Consider the following 17,663-nt stretch of genomic DNA (forward strand, 5'->3'; position numbering starts at 1 on the left):
AGAACAGGGGAGATTTCGAAACTCTTAATAATAATAACAGCTGCCACCTCCAGCCCCTTGGGGCCCGGCTCACCTGGCTGTCTCCTGAACTCAAAGGGGTGACTGTGGGGTGGCCCAGGTACTCCTCTCCTCTCTGGGGCCCCTGCAGGCCCATGCTGGTCCAACTGGGCAATATGGCCCGGACTCCCTGCCTTCCCGGGAGCAGCAGGAGCAGTGCGGGGTCGGTCCCTGGACTGTGAGAAAGTGGGGACTGCTGGGGAGGCCTGGGGTGCTGGGTGATGCTCCCTGCCGCCTGCAGTGGAAACCACACCCCTAGGTAGCCCTGACTTTGGGCTGGGACAGCCAGCATTACTTTCCTGCCCCCTCTGGAGGGCCAAGCAGCAGCCAAGGCCAGGACTTGGGGGCAAACCTGCCAGGAGCTTTGTGCCTGCTGGACCACAGGTGCTGCTCCTGGTGCCTGCAGAACCGCCTGCACAGATGACTGTACCCTCACCTTCTCTTCCCTGGGGCGAGGGGCAGAGCCTGCCAGGACTGGACCCCACCCTTTTGCTCTACATTGGTGGAATTGGGGACGTACGACACCCACTAGGTGGAAGTGATGCAGAATCAGGGCTCAAGCAGGCCCAGGTCTTGCTAGAGATGTGGCCTGGCCAGTGTCTGCCATCTCTGACATGGGTCCCACTGTGCCTGACCCCTCTCTACCCTCCCCTTCAAGTGTCCTTCCAGGAACCTGGCCGGGTGGAGCCTGGGAGAAGCTTTTTTTTTTGGGGGGGGGCTTAAGATTTAAAAAAAAAATTTTTAGGGCCTCCCCAGTGGCGCAGCAGTTGAGCGCTGGGTTGCGAAGCTGCCCGCGGCCTCTGCGGCGCCGGTTCAATCCCCGGCTGCTCCCCGGCCACCGGAGGAGGGTCCCACATGGCACACAGACCTCTCCTGCCGCCCGCTGCTCCGCTCAGCAGTGTACTCTGGTCCTTCTGCCTGCTCTGCTCCCTGTTTTGGCTCTGGTGAATTCTCTCACCCTCCTGCGCTTCTGACTGTACCCAGTGCTTGTATAAATAAATAAATAAATCTTTAAAAAAAAAATTTTTTTTTATAAGGGAAATGGAAAGAATGAAGGCAGCTATGAGCCGCCTGGCCCTGTCCTGCTGGGTTCCTAGCACTGTGGCCTGGCCTGACACTTAGCTGGCCTTTCCTCCGGGCAGGCTTAAGGACCATGTGGAACTGGGGAGCTGAGGGGGCTTGGGTCACAGGAATCTGCCCTTGACCTCAGGCCCAGCAGTTTCAGGCTCTAGGCTGCCCTGTCCTCCCAGGCTTGCCTGCCCAGGGTCCCCAGGGGCCCCTCCCCACCCTAAGCTAGCGCCCCAGCGGGCTCAGCACCACCATGGAGAGCAGGCAGCCGCCAAGGAGATCCCCAGAAGCAGGGTGGTGCTACCAAGGGGGTTCGATGATGCAGCCACTTGAGAACCTGGGATTGAGCTTCCCTTTTTCATGCAAGGAATAAATAAAGGGGCTCAGTGGGAGCTAGGAAGCCGGGGTCCTTCTGCAAGCCACTCCTCGCCACACACCTGTGCCGGTGGACGCATCCATGTGCGCCAAGCTCGTGACCAGGGGCACCGACCCATATCCACATCCACCCTGCCATCTGGATGCTCCCACGCACATCCACTTTCTTCTCTGGAACCCAGGCAGCCCCGATCCTGACCCTCCGAGGGTATGGAGCCCATTGGCCCAGGGCGGGTGTCAGTGTGGCTCTTCAGACACCAAGCAGAAGGGGTGGGGGGCACTCTGCAGAGCCCCTGCCAGGCCTTGAGCTCTGGCTCTTTGTTGTGCTAATTCCCCTTCCCAGCTGGTGCCAGCTGCCTGCACAATGGGTGCCCCAGCCCTCACCAGCCCTCACCACTCAGGAGGGGGGGCAGGGCGGTGAGGCCTGAGTCCTGTGCTGGATCAGTCCCCAATGGGTGGCCCGCGCCCCTAGCCACTGCCCCTGCCCCCCCCCCCCCCCCCCCCCCGCTGGCGGGCCACACCAAGGGCCTGCAGGGCATCCGCTGATTCATTCCAATCACCACTGCTGCTGCCCTCCAGGTGCCCATGCTGGATGAAAAGTAAAAGGCTCCTGCCCGCCTGGAGAGGCATGGATGAAAGAGGCGCAGCCGCCTCCCAGACCACACAGCTAATCCGCCCATAAACCCGGAGCAAATACGGGGAGAGGAAGAGCAGGCAGGCTACAGATGTGGAGTGCCGCCTCCGGGGATCCCCAAATTAAAACTCGTGCAGGGGGAGTGCTTGGCCCACCACCAAATGGCACTAATTGGGTTACAGGACCATAAGCTGGGCTCTCAGGGAAGCACGACAACAGCTCTGTGGCAGCTGTGAGGGCTGTGGCATGAAAGGAACCTGAGAGCGGCTACTTTGTTGCTCTGAACTGAGCAGAGGACCCCGCAGGGCAGCACTTCCCCTGACTCCCCACTTCTCACTGGCAGGCAAGGGGAGGGGTGGGCGTCCAGGAGGGGTGTGCTATGCTGAGACCCGCTGGAGCCACTGTCTGGAGGAATGCACTCCAGACAATAGGTTAGCAGCCACGTGCACAAAACCATCTTTGGACTGGAAAACCCAGAGAAAGATTCTGGAGACCTTCGTAAACAGGCTCCTGGGGAAGGGAGGGGAATGTGGCCACAGGAAAGTCTATGCGGGGTGTTAGCACTGCACGGGTTAGTGCCCCCAAGAGAGGGCCTTAGTGTCCAGCCTCTTCAGTTCACCCCAGGAATTGAAGGCCGAGAGACTGAGGGGCTTGCCCTAGTGTGGGGGGGTCAGCGGGTGGCCGACTGGGCGCAGGCCTCCTAACGCCTGGGGAGTGTGGCAACAGGGACCGGGTTATCATATTGTGGTGCAGAAATGGCATCAGCTAGAGAACCAGGCTGCCAACTGCAGGAAACCAGGATAAGCGAGGAGCCAGAAAACTTGGGAGTCACTAAGTCTGCCCTTGTCTGACCTGAACGGAGAGAAGAGCTAGAAACCAGTCTGCTCCTGCGAGGCCACCCTGGGGTCCCTTCCTGCCCTGGACCTCTGTCCTGGTCCTCTCTGTGCGGGTCAGTGTTGTTTCCAGAAATATGCCCGTGTCCCCTCCCCCCAACCCTCACCCGCTAGTGCACTGAGCCGGCTGGATGGGTGGAGCTTTCCAGCTGGTCATTCCCAGGGGCTGGAGTCCTCCCCACTGGAAAAGAAAAATGTCTGCTCCACGGGGTGACTTTCCAAACACAGAGAGGAGGATGGCCTGGACTTGCCAGCCTGGACCTCCCGAGGCAGCTCAGCTGCAGAGGTTGGGGCCATCTCCAGACCCCCCGGACACCCTTGGGCTGGGAGCAGGGCCCAGCAGTGGGGTCCCGCCCATCTCGGCAACCCATGCACTGCTTGAACCACAGGGCTGGGCTTTGTGCTCATGGCAACCCCTGGTCAGAAGCTTCATGTAGGGGATGCCTGCATGCGGACTGTCACCGGACCCCCATTTTGACCCTCAGTTGAACTATGAGATGAGGGGCCATGTAGGAAGGATGGGCTTTTGAGGTGGGATTAGCCACCATGGGGAGACCTGCTTCCCAACTTAGATCTGATAAGTGCAAGCCCCACCTTCCTCCTCTGCCAGGCCTGGTTCCCAAGGTCCACTGAAAGCCGTGATGATTTGGAAAACACTGGCCTCTGGGATCAGAGACAGGCCCTGTAGAAGCAATGTCAGCTCCATCTCCAAACTATTTCCTCGATGCTGTATTTTCTCACAGTAAAAGTGGGTCTTAGAGGATCCTTGAGTAACTGACACAGGCCAGCCCAGGGATGCGTCGGAAGTGAGCAGACCCCTCTCTTGCCCTCCACACTCCACCGTCTGAAGTGTGTGCCCAGATCCATGGCGTTTATTAAGGTAATGCCTGCATTTCTTCAGCAGTTCTTCTCGGTTGGCACTGTGTTATCTTGGAGCTGATTTATCTATTTTGCCTTTGTTTTATGCCATCAACAATTTTGCATTAAGAATTTTACTCATAGGGGCCTCCCTGGTGGCGCAAGGGGTTAAGACACAACCTGTGAAGCTAACCGCAGCCACTGCAGCATGAGTTCTATCCCCGGCCAGGGAGCAACCTACATGGCATGGCAGACCTCTCCTGGCTTGCCCACTGCTCCCCTCAGCAGTGTATTTCAGTCAATCTGCCTATTCTGTTCCCCACTCTGTCTCTGGTGAATCCTCTCACCACCACCACACCTCTGGCCTGTAACCCCGTTCTTATGTGCATAAATAAATAAATCTTAAAAAAAAAAAGAATTTTACTCATATACCACAATTTATTATTTATTTTTGTTTTTTAAGTAAACCTCCAATAAGAAGTACAATAGCACCAGAAAGAATCACTGTAATAGCATTTATGGGGCGCCTGCCGTGCACCTGCCTCTGAGCAATGGCAACCCTCCCTTCCTTGCCTAGGTGGCAGCTGATTTACCTGCAGCCCCAGGTGACAAGCTCCAGCCTGGGTTAGCCTGTGCAGCTTCTCCCAGGAAACACTAAACTCCCCAGTGTGCACTGTTTGAAATACTAAAGGTGCCTCAGGGACATTAGTACACCTCCACGGCCTCTGAGGACCCTGGTCTCCAGGTGGGATGAACCTCACTGTTTAATTTCAAGCTAGAACACTGAATATTCCCCAAAGGAGGCTGTGGCACAGCCAGTACCATCTTGGGCATCCTGGCCACCAAGGGACAGGGCTGGACTCATGCCCACAGGGAGCCGTCAGGTCACTGCCAATGCTCAGGCCCAGCTCTGGGCACCCCACAAAGGGGCACAGCAAGCACCCCAGGCCACAGGCAAGAAACAAGCAGTAGAAAGCAAAGGGGCTGGCTGGGCAGGGCAGAGTGGCTGGGGTTTGCCTCCAAGCCACGAGACCCTAAATCCCACCCTCGTACCCTGAGTTCCGTTCCCATCTCAGGAGAGACCCCACCACCACCACCCCACACCCCCTCCCTCCCAGCCACTGGGTCTGAACTGAACAGGAGCCCAGGACCCAGGCTCAGGCCTGGTGCTGGTTACAGAGACAGTGTGGTGCATTCACAGAAAAGCACAACCTTGGGGGGAGAGTAAGGACTTGGGGGGAGAGTAAGCTCCCCCACCTCCCAGAGGGACAGGCAGCCACCTCTCTCTTCCTGCAAAACGTAAAGCAAACCCTTGAGTCCCAGCACTAACTTTCCTGCTTCTTCTCTTCTTCACCTTCAGGCTTATTGGTAAAGTAGGTGAAGGCTTCCTGCGGTAACTTCTAGGCTCCTGCCCCTCATCCAACAGAGGTCAGTGCCCCAATCGCTGCTGGACGCCAGACCTCTACCCTGCCATCCCCCACCTTTCCCCTGTGCACAGGGAGTTTTGTGTGTTTGGGGAAGGAGCACGTGTCCTGGTGGGGTGTTGGCATGTCTCAGCCCCTCGACGGCCAGGTCCTGGGAGTGTGGCTGTGGCGGTGAGTTCCCTGCAGCCTCAGGAGGCGCCTGCCGTGCTCGGCTGACCTGGTGCAGGCTGACCCTCTGGGGTGCGGAGACCCAGGGTACCCTGGGGACAGGATGACTGCCTGGAGGGCCACTGCCAGTCGGAAGCAAAGCCTCAGGGGGGCACAGGCCTCAGGGGGATTGTGCCCCCAGTTCCGTGGTTTGACCACGGTCTTGGGCCGAGGTGGAAGCAATATCACACCTAACCTCTGCAGGTCTCTTACATGTGTTCACCACCTCCCTCACCCCCACATGGCATTTTATAGGATTTTATCATTTTAAATCATGGGCACTGTTATACCAGAGCAGTTGGGAACTGCGGGAAATTCCACAGGACTATGGGGACACATCGGTTCTGACAGGTTCACTGTGGTCAAAAACAGTTGCTCCCAGGCCACAAATAAGCACTTTGTATGATCAAAATGACCAAATTGGGCCACACCCAGGAAGGAGAAGCACCCGAGACAGCCCCCCAGAACTGTTTTCAGAGGAAGCCCCAGCTCGGGCGAGGTTTGCAAACACCAGCAGTCTCTGTGTAATTCCCCCTGGCTCCTCAGCCCCCCAGTCTGTCACAGACACTGAGGCAAACAAGGAAAAAGGAAATTGCAGACTGTGTTCCAATAGCATGTTTTATTAAACTCACTTGTGTGTGCACTTTATGGCAGGATACAAGATTCCCAGTTCACGACTTTGTCTTCATGAGCGTGTGTCCTGAGGAGCTGCCCGGCGCCCCCACTGCCCGGCTGGAGGCAGTCTGGCCCTGCTCCCTCCTGTAGTGGAGCTCCAAAGATAGAGACAAAGCCAGGCGGAGGGAGCACCCTGGGGAGACACTTACGCCAAGACAATGTGCAGTCACCCCAAAGATGCTTCAGGCATGTATTTCAAACCCTGGAATCAAATCAGGCAGTCTCAAGACCAACTGCTGGATGCTGATGGGGCCTTCTCTGGCACTGACACGCCGGCGCTGCTCTCCTGGGCTGACGCGCTCGTGGGCAGCTATGGTGCCGAGAGTCCTGTTTCTACAGTGTGTGGGGCTTGATCACCGCAGCCACCATGGTCTCACCTGGGGGTGCCCACAAAAATGGCCTTCAAGAATGCTTCCTGCTCAGCATTGGTTTGCAGGCTACAAAGAGCCTCCTTGCCTCAAGCCCAAACCCCAACAGCCTTGCCTCATACTCATTGCATGCTCATGCTTCCTCTGTGAGTTGGTCTCGGTTTGCTCTGGATCCCAGAGGGTAATCGCCAGAGGCTGCAGGGCAAGCTCTGGGCTGAAGGCTGGTCATGCCAGGCAGGGCGACCCGGGCTGGGGTTAACTAGGCTGGGGCTACCCAAGGCTGGGTTTACCCAGGCTGGGAATAGCTGGTTAACTTTTTTATTCTAAAAACAAGTAAGCTTGCTCACTCTCTTCAGCAGTTGTTAAAGGAGCCTGGCAGATATTCTGGATGTCTATTGGATTAAAAGATCATACCAAAGAAGCTTTACATCAACTAGCAACTGGCTGCTGACTAGTCACTTCCACCCACCTTTAGTCTTTACCTTCCCCCCACCCTTTCCCGGAGCCCCTTCAATCATCTCTTGCACTCCTGCAAAGTAGGGGAGTTCAGGAGTGGACACATGTAGTGATGGTGACCCCTCTGCCAGCCCGTTTTCTCCATGCCCCACTTTTAAAGAGAAGGACCAGACGTGGGGTGACAATTCGGTTTGTGGCCGGGAAGTCCAGGGAGGTACCGCAGCACTCCTAGGGAGTGGGGTCATTTTCTTAAGTGAAATTTGCCCCTCAAAGCCACAGCTCTGCCACACCAGGTTTTCGGGAGAGCAGAGCACAGCAACAAGGAGGGCCCCACTTCTGGTGGCAGGCAGCGTTGGGTGGGGGGCACCCATTTCTCTGGTCTCAGGGGCTGCAGTTCAGTTCCTGGGGAGGCCCTGGGCCGTTTGAGGGATCCAACCTGGCAGACGACAGGTGGGTGGGCTGGCTGGCCATGAGGCGGCACCAACGCTGTCCAGCCAACAGGAGGGGCAGCTTTGAGGGCGTTTAGGGATTTGGCTGGGATGAGGGGACAGTATTTCTTTTACTTTGCTGGCAATGCCCTAAAAAGTTACAGGTGTAATGCTGCTGGAGTCAAAGACACGGCTCATCCAGGGCAAAGGTGCTCAAGAAGGTTCTAGGAAGCAGACACAGGCAGCTCAGATCAGTGCCTTGGAGAAGCACAGACTCCACTGCCTGTGACTTCAGCTCCCCCCCAACATACACACACACACACACACACACACACACAGAGCTGTTAATGCTGGGCTTTTAAAAGCAAAGGATAAATCCTTTCTTTCATATTTAAATCTCTAGGATGTATTACATTCATAATGAGAATGCTATGTTTGACAAATTAATTAGCTTCCAAGCAGTTTTCCCCTTTTATAAAAAAAAAAAAAATTAGCCTCTAAGAATAATATTGCAGAACTGTGTGGAATGCCATCAGCAGTGGGTCGCCACTGTCCCCACACAACTTGACCTTTCAGAAAGGAAGCTGGATCCAGCTCTGAGGGCCTCATGTTATGCTATTTTTTGCAGAAACTAAAAACTTTAGCCTCTTTAAAGTAGACCTGTGACCACCAAACACATCCTGGCCCCCGGCCCTGCCTCCCGCTCCTGGAGCCTCAGCCTGGGCCAGGACTCCTGCCCCCGGGGTACTGACCAGAACAGTTTGTAGACATTTTGAGTTTTTGAAAGGAGAAAGAGCAACAGAAAAGAGATCATTCAAATAAGAAAACCTGAATGAATTTTCAGCATTTTAATAAATATAGATCAAGAAAACCTCACTTTATTACGACACATTCATATACAAGCATCTATCACCTAAGGTTTCAACATCAAATGTTTATCAAATATTGAAAAATAAAAGTGGAACATTACTAGACTATTTAGCCATAACACAAGAACATGTTTTAAAAATTGGTCCTTGCGGACATTGTCCGGGTGAAGACCCTACTCATACACTGTATGAGCGAGATCTCTGCTTAATATTAATAGTAGAAATTAAAAAAAGCTTCATCTTGGAGAAAATGGGGGGACTTGCTGATTTCCTCCATTTGGCATTTGGTTTCTGGGAAGTGTGGTTCAAAGGGGCTGAGTCAATACGTAGCCTAGGAACTGGGGTACAGCTGAGCAGAACTGGGGGGTGCGGGAGGGGAGGAGGCAGAAGGCCTCGGAACACTCTTTGCAAATGTACGAATGAAAAAAAGGACTAAGAAAAATGTTGACCGAATACATAACTAACTGCAGCTTACGTCCCATTTCTCCAAAATAACGTTCCTCAAACTAAAGTCTTGACATTCTTGAAGATAAAACCATATTGGTCACCACATCATTTATTAACATTGTGCTTCTTAATCAACAGCAAAAGTCAGATATAAAAAATCACATGCTTTTATAATCTAAAAGAGTGAAATGATGCAAAACAGATCAAAGTATGACGCATGCCACTGTTGATGAACCTCACGGGACAAAACAACCCGAAAGCCCCAAACGCCCAACCCAGCAAGAATGGGCCGCAGAGAAGCCGCGGCCAGCACCGCTTTCTAGCCGTGCTCTCTGCCTCGCCACCCCTTTCGAAAAACGCCCAACCCAGAAGCCCTGGGGCTTCAAAAATAAAGGAGGAGTAGAGATGTCCAATCAAAAGTTGAATGCGACAGTTCGAAGGTTACGTCTCCAAACATCGCGATCCACCCTGTGGTTGGTTTTCCTGTTTGTTAAATCCCTGCTGTAACTCTGATTTAGCCTTAATTTTCACATTGGCAAAAATTAAGATAAAGTAAGGCACCAAAAGTCGCCCTGTATCCACCTCCCGAGGCCTCGTGGCCCACCGCAGGCAGGCCAGCCCAGCTGGGTTCAGGCCCCCACCCACCTCTGCCACCCAGAGCACTCAGCGCCAAGACCTAGTGGCCCACCAGCGGGCACCAGCCCCTGCCTTAGTCTACAGCTCAGAACACTCCTGCGTGGGCCAGGAGCTGGTTATGTCCATTCGCTCACCCAATAGCTACCGCACTAATCAGCAAACAGGTGACGTTTCTCAGCCAGGGACGCCCCGGGGGACGGAAGCATGGGGGGACGGAGGCGTCACGGGCACGCGGGCCGTCTCACCCAGCGCTCTCTCTGTGCCCAAACCAAGCTCTACTCTGAGGCGCCACATCGACGGTCTTCGCGCCAAGTTCCCACGCTGATAAGCGGCCGCTGGGCCCCGCACGGTGTCTACGCACGCTGCCCGCAGGCATCTCAACGACACGGCGTGTTCACGGCCCAAGTGCATCAGTCGTACAAAACTGTAAAATCCATTCAAAATAAACTCTGAGCGGGTGCGCTGCGCCTGAGCCCCGCCCGACGCCTCACGCTTTGCTCCCCTTGCCACACCGCAGCTTGCTGCCCGGCGAGGGCTCCTTCCTCCTTAAGGACTTTCTCCAAGACTCGCTGCCATTGCTTTTTTCATTATATCCAGTCTCCAAATAATCGTAAAATTGGCCTTTGCGTTCAAAGGCAAGGTCACTTCCCGCAGGTTCGTGGCCGAGGGGGCCGCCCAGGGCCGGCCCCGCGTCTCCCTGGGCCTTCTCCGGGCCGCCGAGCGCGCGGCCCTGAGCGACGAAGACGTCGGCGGCGGGAAGCTGGCCGTCCCCCTTGTACACAGGGGCGCCGGCCGCGTGGAAGTCCACCGGGGCGGGGTAGCCGGGCAGCCCCTGCGGGGGAGGGGCGGCGGCCGGGGAGGCACTTCCGACAGCCTCGCCGACCGACAGGGGCGTGCTCAGGCAGCGGCCGCCGCACTCCTGGTACCAGCAGCAGGCGTGCGGCTTCTCGCACTCCTTGGCCAGCCGCGGCCGCTTACGGTAGGGGCAGTCCTGCACCACGAACCACTCCTGGGCCGCCGCCCCGTGGAAAGCGCAGGCGGGCAGGCACCAGTTGTTTTGCGTGATGATCTCCCCGTGGATCCGCTTCATCAGGTTGTTGATGAGCACGGACCTGCGGAGGTACACTTCGGGGTCGTCGATGAACTTGAGCTTTTCCAGGGACATGTAGAGGATGTGTGCGCGTTCCTCGAAAACCGAGATGGTCTAGAAGTCAGAAACAGTTAGGAAGGTTAGGAGGCGGGACACATCCCACAGCCGGCTCTGTCTGGGCCCTTCCTGGCTCATGGAGGCTCTGTCCTGTCCAAAGGGACACCTCGGGCGCCCCCTTCCTGACTCTTGGGCTGGGAAGCCCGGGACCCAGCCCCTCGTGGGCTCCTGCAGGTACAGGCCTGGCTCTTTTATGGTGTGGTGAGGGGGTGCAGGGCCTTGGGGGGGTGCGGGTCCGCTCACCGCTGGATCTAATGCTGGTGAGTACACCTTCAGCCTGTGCTACCCTGCAGCTACACACATGCACAAGACTCGCATGTCCAGAAATGTCTCTAAGATGCCGAGACTCAGGCTGGACCCTGGCCTCGGCCCGCAGGGGCCTGGCTTTAGAGGCCACCCTCTGGGTTCAGACATGCGGCTGTCCTAGCCTGACAGGCTCAGCCCCTGGGAAGTGAATCCAGTGGGAGCCCAAGGGGCTGCTTCTGAGGCTGCACAGCCAGGGAGTGAGGGGCTGCTCCCCACCCGTGTCACTGCGGTGACAAAGCCAGGTGCCACCCGCAGACAGAAGTTTTGGTCTTTTCTTGGGAGGAAGAATGCCTTGTAAGTTGTAACATGCTGGCCAGATGGCATAAATGTGCAACTTTGATGCACATTATAGGGAAATCGGAGCTCCCTGACCCACCCTCAGGCAGTCAGGAGAAGCCCAGAGTGAGGCGTGGGCACAGAAGTGGCACAGGCCCCAGAGCGGAGGCAGAGAGGGGGCACGGGCAGGAACAAGTGTAGCCCACCCCCTCCAAGGGGTAGAACCCTTGGAGCTACTTGAGAGACACAAACTCACTGGCGAAAATGACCTGCTCTAGTGATACACGCTCATGACTTCTGGGCAGAGAGCTCTGGCGAGGCTCTTTTTTTTTGAAATACTGCTGAAAAATAACCCAGACCCAAAGAAGTGACAGTGATTCACAGGAATCTGTGGAGAGCTGGCTCCTTCTCACTGCTGGGAGGACGATTTAATTTCTTGAAATGATTCAGTTGACGCTTAGTAGTATCTGAAACACTTAGTAAAAATGATGACTTAAAAAAAAAACATACTTTATGGCTACAGCTGCTGAGTGGTGGGTGAAAATCCTCTTCTTCCACAAACTTCCTCTTAAAGTATGTGATCTTGGATGTTGTGATAGGATTTGAAATTCCCCTGAAATGTGATCCTGTGGCAATAAATCAACAGGACAAATGACACATGGTTTGCTAAAGGGTCTCCAAACAAAATACTTTCCTTTCCTTCTAGAGGGTAACGTGGCTACATAGTTGTCTGTACATGTGGCGATGAAAAATAAACATTTGTCTTCAGAGTTGCTATCATACAGAATGCTGCCGCCCAACCAGAGATTTCTAGACCACTACAAAGGAAAATTGACCTATTTCAGCTTTTACTAAATACTCAGAACCTGAATTTTATGCACAAGCAAACAGCAACTCTCACAAAGGGGGAGTGGACCAGCTTGGAAATAATATCAGTATTTATTCAATAGGTTTCATGAAACCCCCAAGAACACTAACTACATCACGTCCTATTTACTTTTTCAAAATTTAAACCTTAAATGACAGATAACCACAGTTCTTTTTGTTCCCCCAAACTGTGTCAACCATGATTAAAAATCAGGGCTAGTTTTTGTAATCTTGAGCAAAACCACCTCAACGAGTGCCTTTTAGGGTTCCATCCATAGCTAACCCCACAGAGTGCAGAGGCCCTCACCTTAGCGAAAAATAAAGAATCAGGAAGAATGGATTTCTATTCTCTTGTGGCTTAATGAAAAGAAGACAGTCAGCTACTGGCCTGAGTGCGGCATCCTTGTGCGTTGGGGATGAGGTTTCATTGTCAAGCCCACTGGCCTGTGCTCCTGGAGAGACCACCCAGCACCATAGCCCAAACTTGGGGTTGAAATCGGATTCAGTGCCCTGATGGATGCGTGCCGGATGCCTCTTCCTCCAGGCCCATCTGGAGAAGTTCCCAGGCAGCCTGGAGAGTCCCCAGAGCCTGGGACACCACCCTACCCACCCAGATGGCTGCAGAGAGTAGTGGGGGAGGCCAGGGCTGTACCTGCCAGGGGGGGCCCGGCTCCCTGATCTCCCTGCAGAGGGGCATGAGCTGGTCCCGGGGCGCTAGGGCCCCCGTAACTGTCGGCCTCCCATAGTGTCTGGTACCCGGCAATTTCAGCAGCTCCTTCCGAGACAATGGGCTCACAGAATCCATTCATGGACAGCACCAGAGTCATCTCTGACGGCCTCAGATCTGAAAGAAAGAGACGGCCCTCAGCAAGAGCCAGCCAGGACTTACTCCTCAGTCCTCCCCTTCCTCCTGAAACGTGTGGTTATTTTTTCAAAGAAACCTCGGCAAACTCTGGAAGCTATTGGTGCAGCCTGTGTTCAGCAATCTGCATTTCACAGGCGGATCCTAAGTATTGTTCTCAGACTCCCTCAGCCCAGCTGTCCTGCCTTGGAACACAGCCCCTTCCCGACCTTCCGTGAGAAGGTGCTGCCTAGGGCCAGGCCTGCAGCCTGGCTCCCCTCTATTGAGAAAGAAAATCAATTTTCTAGTCAATCCCCCCAGAGTCTCCTTTGACGAGACCCACTAATCAATCACAAGGGCAGGGTCCACATGCCCGCGTGGGCGTGGGGTGTGCCCTGGCGTCCTGGTTCTGCCCCCGACTGTGCACTTTCGAGGGGCCACCCCACACCACCCTAGTGCTCCAACACTTTCTTCTCCCAACACCAAACAGCCGAGACACACTCGGTAGTTGTTTCCACCAGCCCTGATTGGCCTGAACTGGATCTGCCTCCAGTCAAAACACTGCGAGACGAAGACAGAAAATTGGCTCCAGTTTCCAGCCATGAGCCACAGCCCCGCAGCAGCCAAGGAGAGCATCAGGGAGCAGTGGAATACTAAACAGGGCTGGGCTGCGGGGCCAGTGAGGCGGCAGCTCAGCAGGCAAGGCCCAGACAGGAGTAACTTTCCAAAAGCGGCACAGCTCTGCCCGTGTGTCTGGCCCGCCCGTCCCAGGCCTGTGGAACATGGGGTTTGGGGGGGGGGTGCCTGCTCCAGGCCTGTGGAACACAGGGTATGGGGGGTGCCCACCTCAGGCCTGCAGAACACGGGGTGTGGGGTTTCCTCGCCCCAGGCCTGTGGAGCATGGGGTGTATGGGGGTACCCACCCCAGGCCTGTGGAACTGGGATGTGGGCATGGGTGCCCGCCCCAGGCCTGCAGAGCAAGGGCCCCCACTGGGATTCTCCAGAACACAGGTGCGGTGCGGGCCATCCCCACAGCCCAGTGTCTTCACCTAGTCTTCGCCCAGGTAGGGTGAAGAACAAGTTCAAAGAGAGGAGGGTCCCACGGTGAAGAAGGCCTGCAGGGGCGGGGACCTGCGGGGCAGGGACATGAGTACAGAGAGTCTCATTAGCGGAGCACTAGCAGAGCATTAGCGGAGCACTCCTAGAGGGCACCTTGCCTCCCACTGTCCTGTAAAGATCCGCACAATAGCGGTGTCAGCCTGCTCTCCGAGAAGACTGTCTTTCAAACAGGCCCAGGGCCTGTTCCCTGCTTAGCGCACATGGGCACTGCAGGAAGGGCGGGTGTTGTCATCCAGTGGGAGACAGTCCTTACCCCGGGGCTGGAGCAAGGACCTCCTGCTGCCAGGGACAGGGACTTGCCAGGTTCCCGGAGTGGACAGTGTCCTGCTGGCTGACAGCAGCTCCTGGAAGCAGTGATGCCAGCCTGCACCAGGTCCTCATGGGGACCCCACCTCTGCCCCAGCTGGCAGGGGGGAAGCGGCACCCTCAGACAGGCAGAGGAGGTGCCAGGGCAGTGGCTGGAATGAGGGGCCAGCTGTCAAACTACCTCCCTTTATCTTTTCAAACGCCCTCCAAGGAGACAGCAGCAAAAACTTACTGGAAAACCTTATGAAAAGAGGAAGAAAAAGTGGTTTCAGGAATTCTCCAAAAAGAAAGGCAAGGGCATGCCATTTATTTCACTCTTTGGGTCATCAACCAAGAAGTCGAGGCTCCAACCATCGATGGAACAGCCCAGCCCTGCCTCCTGTTACCCCTCAGGCAGCACCCCGTGAGGCAGGTCCAGGAGACTCCTGGAATGGCCCCGCTTAGCCCAGCCAGAGAGACCATTAGGCCAGCAGGCGGGAAGGCTGAGGTGTGTGAGGCACAGCTCACACACACAGGCTGAGGCTGTGAGAGGCCACGGCAGTGCCCTCCGGTCAGAAATCTGCACACACATTTGCACTGGATTCTGGGAAATAAGATCCAGGCCTTTTTTTTTTTTTTTTGTCTTTTTTGTTTTGTTTTGTTTTGGCCTGTGCAGAACTTTCAGGATGTATAAACCAGAGCAGGCTGACAAGTCTATGTCCTTCAAGAGGGGAAAGTGTTTGCAGCTTTACTCACTGCAAAGACCTGTTTCCTCGGACATTCTGGGCGCCGGCGCTGCTTTCCGTTAGCAAGAGGTTGTTTATATTGTAGTGACTTACTGCTGCAGTTTTCTTCCTTGGTAAAGGCCTCAGTGCTCCTATTTGTTAGTATTGCCAGCTCCTGAAACTCTATCCTTACACATTTGAACTTGAAACATCGCCTAATAGTTTTTATCTTGGCTGTTTCTTTTCTTGCTGATATCTCGTTTCCGTAAATTTTTCTTTTTTGAATTGGAAACTTGAACACAAAATCCTCAACTGGACAGCTGAGTGCTGGAGGTAATTCATGTGCATGTGAATAAACTATGAATGTGTGGGGATTATTTGGGGGCCTGCAGTAGGTTCTGCAATTGCATCTTTCAGGTCTATTTAGAATTCGCCCTGAAGAAGCAAGTGTCACATACCCAGATGGGCGCACCTGTGTCCAGGCCACATGCACAGATCTGAGTGTCATCATTCTGGGTCTGGTGAGATCTGCGTTGCGGGGCTGCTCCCGTGAACATGACAGCTATAACACAGCAGCCACGAAGAGGACAGTGATGGCCAAACTGGTTAGTGAGCATCAGAGGTAAGTGGACTCAAAAGTGCGTTGTGTCCGCACACGGGGTTGAAAGGTAAAAAGCCCCAACTTTTACCCCCCGCATCCTGTACAGCTGTTTGGGCAGCCAAGCAATGTGGTGGGGTGACAGCTCCAGCACCCTGAGGGCGGAGGCTCAAGTGGTGTGACAGCTCCAGAGTCCAGAAGGCAGAGGCTCAAGTGGCAAGCCATCTGCAGATAAGCGAGCAGCAGCGGATGGCTTGCATGTGACGTGGGTTTGCTTCCTGGCAGGTACTGTAATGCTCTAAGGAGTGGGTGCTACAGAGGTGGGGGTGCCTTGATTTAACCAGGGCTCTTGGCCATTCTCTGCCACCCTCTGTCTCTGGAGACCAGAGGACATGTGATGGAGAGCACTGCAGCAGCTTGAAGGGGCCTGAACACCCCGCTGAGAAGCGGTGCCATCCGGGGGTTACCTGCCACGCACTGTTGAGGCTCCGGCCTGCAATGTCTTGCTAGGTGCAGGAAAGCCCCTGGCCTCCCCCTTGACCCCAAACAAGAGCTCTATACTGGTCTAGCTTGGGAGGTGGGGCGTGGATGGCCCCATAACATCCTCACCCACCTAAAGAGATGTCACCCTGCAGCATCCCGGCAGCCCTGGGAAGCCCATTGCTCAGCCGCAGCTCCTGGAGGCTTTAGGCCAGCTTCTGGGGCTGCAAATGGGTGCTGGGCTTGGGGTCTCGGGCACCCAGGGGTGTCAGGACCAGGTGCCAAGTCTCCCGCTCCCAGACCCAAGCATGCGTAGGTGTCGAGCCCCCACGCCAGCAGGCAGGCAGCAGCCTGGGCCAAACCCCGGGCTGGTGGTGCAGCGTCCTCCAGCAGCCTTGGGGTAGGCGAGCCTAGCCCTGCAGCCCCCAGCAGCAAGGGAAAGTAAACAACACCCCAAGTGTCTGGGAACAAAGGCAAGTTGTCTTCCCGGGTGCTGGCGCCCGGTGCCGCTTCCGAGGACTAAGAGCTATTATTATTCTCTCTTTTCTTCTTCTTTTTTTAAAACCAAGTTTCCTTCTAAGGGAAATAAACAGCAAAGGTAGGATTCCAAGGGAATGACTCACGGCGCTGGCAGGGCTCCGCAAGGCTGGCCCGGCCCCGCGCTCCCGCCGCACCCGCGGGCCCGGCCGCCCGCCCTCGCCCGCCCAGCCCGCGCGGAGCCCGGCGGCCCGAGCGCCCCGCGCGGGGACCGCTTGCCCCTGCCGCGCGCCCCGGCCCCCCGCGCCGCCCGCCCCCCGGGCGCTCGGGAAAGTTGGCGGCGAGGGGGCGGGAGGGCGGAGCGCAGGGGGGCGGAGGAGTGGACCCGCGCCGGCCGCCCAGCCGCGGGAGGTGAGCTGAGGACAGAGGCGCCGCCGCCCGCCGCGCGGCTCGGCTGCCGGGAGGGGGGCGCGGGGGCGGAGGCGGCGGGGACGGGAGGTGTCAGCTCCGCAGCGATTCCTTTTTCTCGCAGCCGCGCGCCCCGGGCCGCCCCCTCCCGCCGCCCTCCTCCCCACCCGCCTGGCCGCGCGCCCCCTCGGGGCACCCCCCGCGGCCCCGGCCCGGGCCCACAAGGACCCGAGGTCTCCCCCGCGCGGCGTCCCCGGCGCCCGGGCGGCCGCCCCGGAAAGCCCGTGGCCTCCGCGCCCCGCCGCCCGCGGCCCCCTCCGGCCGGGCGCGCCCCGCGGGACCCGGTGCCGCCCTCCTGCCGAGAGGCGCGCGGCCGGCCGCGTGGGTGCCAGGCCGGGCGCCCGCGCCCCGGGCAGCGGCCCTCGCCCGCGCGCGCCCGGCACGGCTCTTACCGCGGGGTCAGCGGGAGGCGGCGGCTGGCGCGCTCGGTCCGGCCCGGCCCGGTGGCGGTGGCCGCTGGCGCGCGGCGGGCGAGGGTCCCGGCAGGTCCCGCCGCCGCGACTGGGGCGCCGCCGTCGCCGCAGACGGTTATGGTAATGAGCGGCTCTGTCTAGCGAGCGGCGCGCGAAACCCGTCAATCCTGTTTGCCATTTCCCCGCGGATTTCCGAGGCGCGGGGC

The 17,663-nt window shown here is 56.7% G+C and overlaps 1 protein-coding gene across 1 annotated transcript; it reads right to left on the minus strand.

The window, feature by feature from the left end:
* Positions 1-9,882: 9,882 nt before the first annotated feature.
* Positions 9,883-12,878, minus strand: SERTAD4 (SERTA domain containing 4; the record flags this gene model as incomplete). The annotated part of the gene is made up of 3 exons (XM_084245501.1): positions 9,883-10,599; positions 11,695-11,810; positions 12,704-12,878. The coding sequence occupies 3 exons, from the start codon at positions 12,876-12,878 to the stop codon at positions 9,883-9,885; spliced, it is 1,008 nt and encodes a 335-aa protein (XP_084101627.1).
* Between the last annotated feature and the right edge of the window lie 4,785 nt (positions 12,879-17,663).

This window comes from Talpa europaea (assembly GCF_964194135.1).
Source record: "Talpa europaea genome assembly, chromosome: 10".
NCBI lineage: Eukaryota > Metazoa > Chordata > Mammalia > Eulipotyphla > Talpidae > Talpa > Talpa europaea.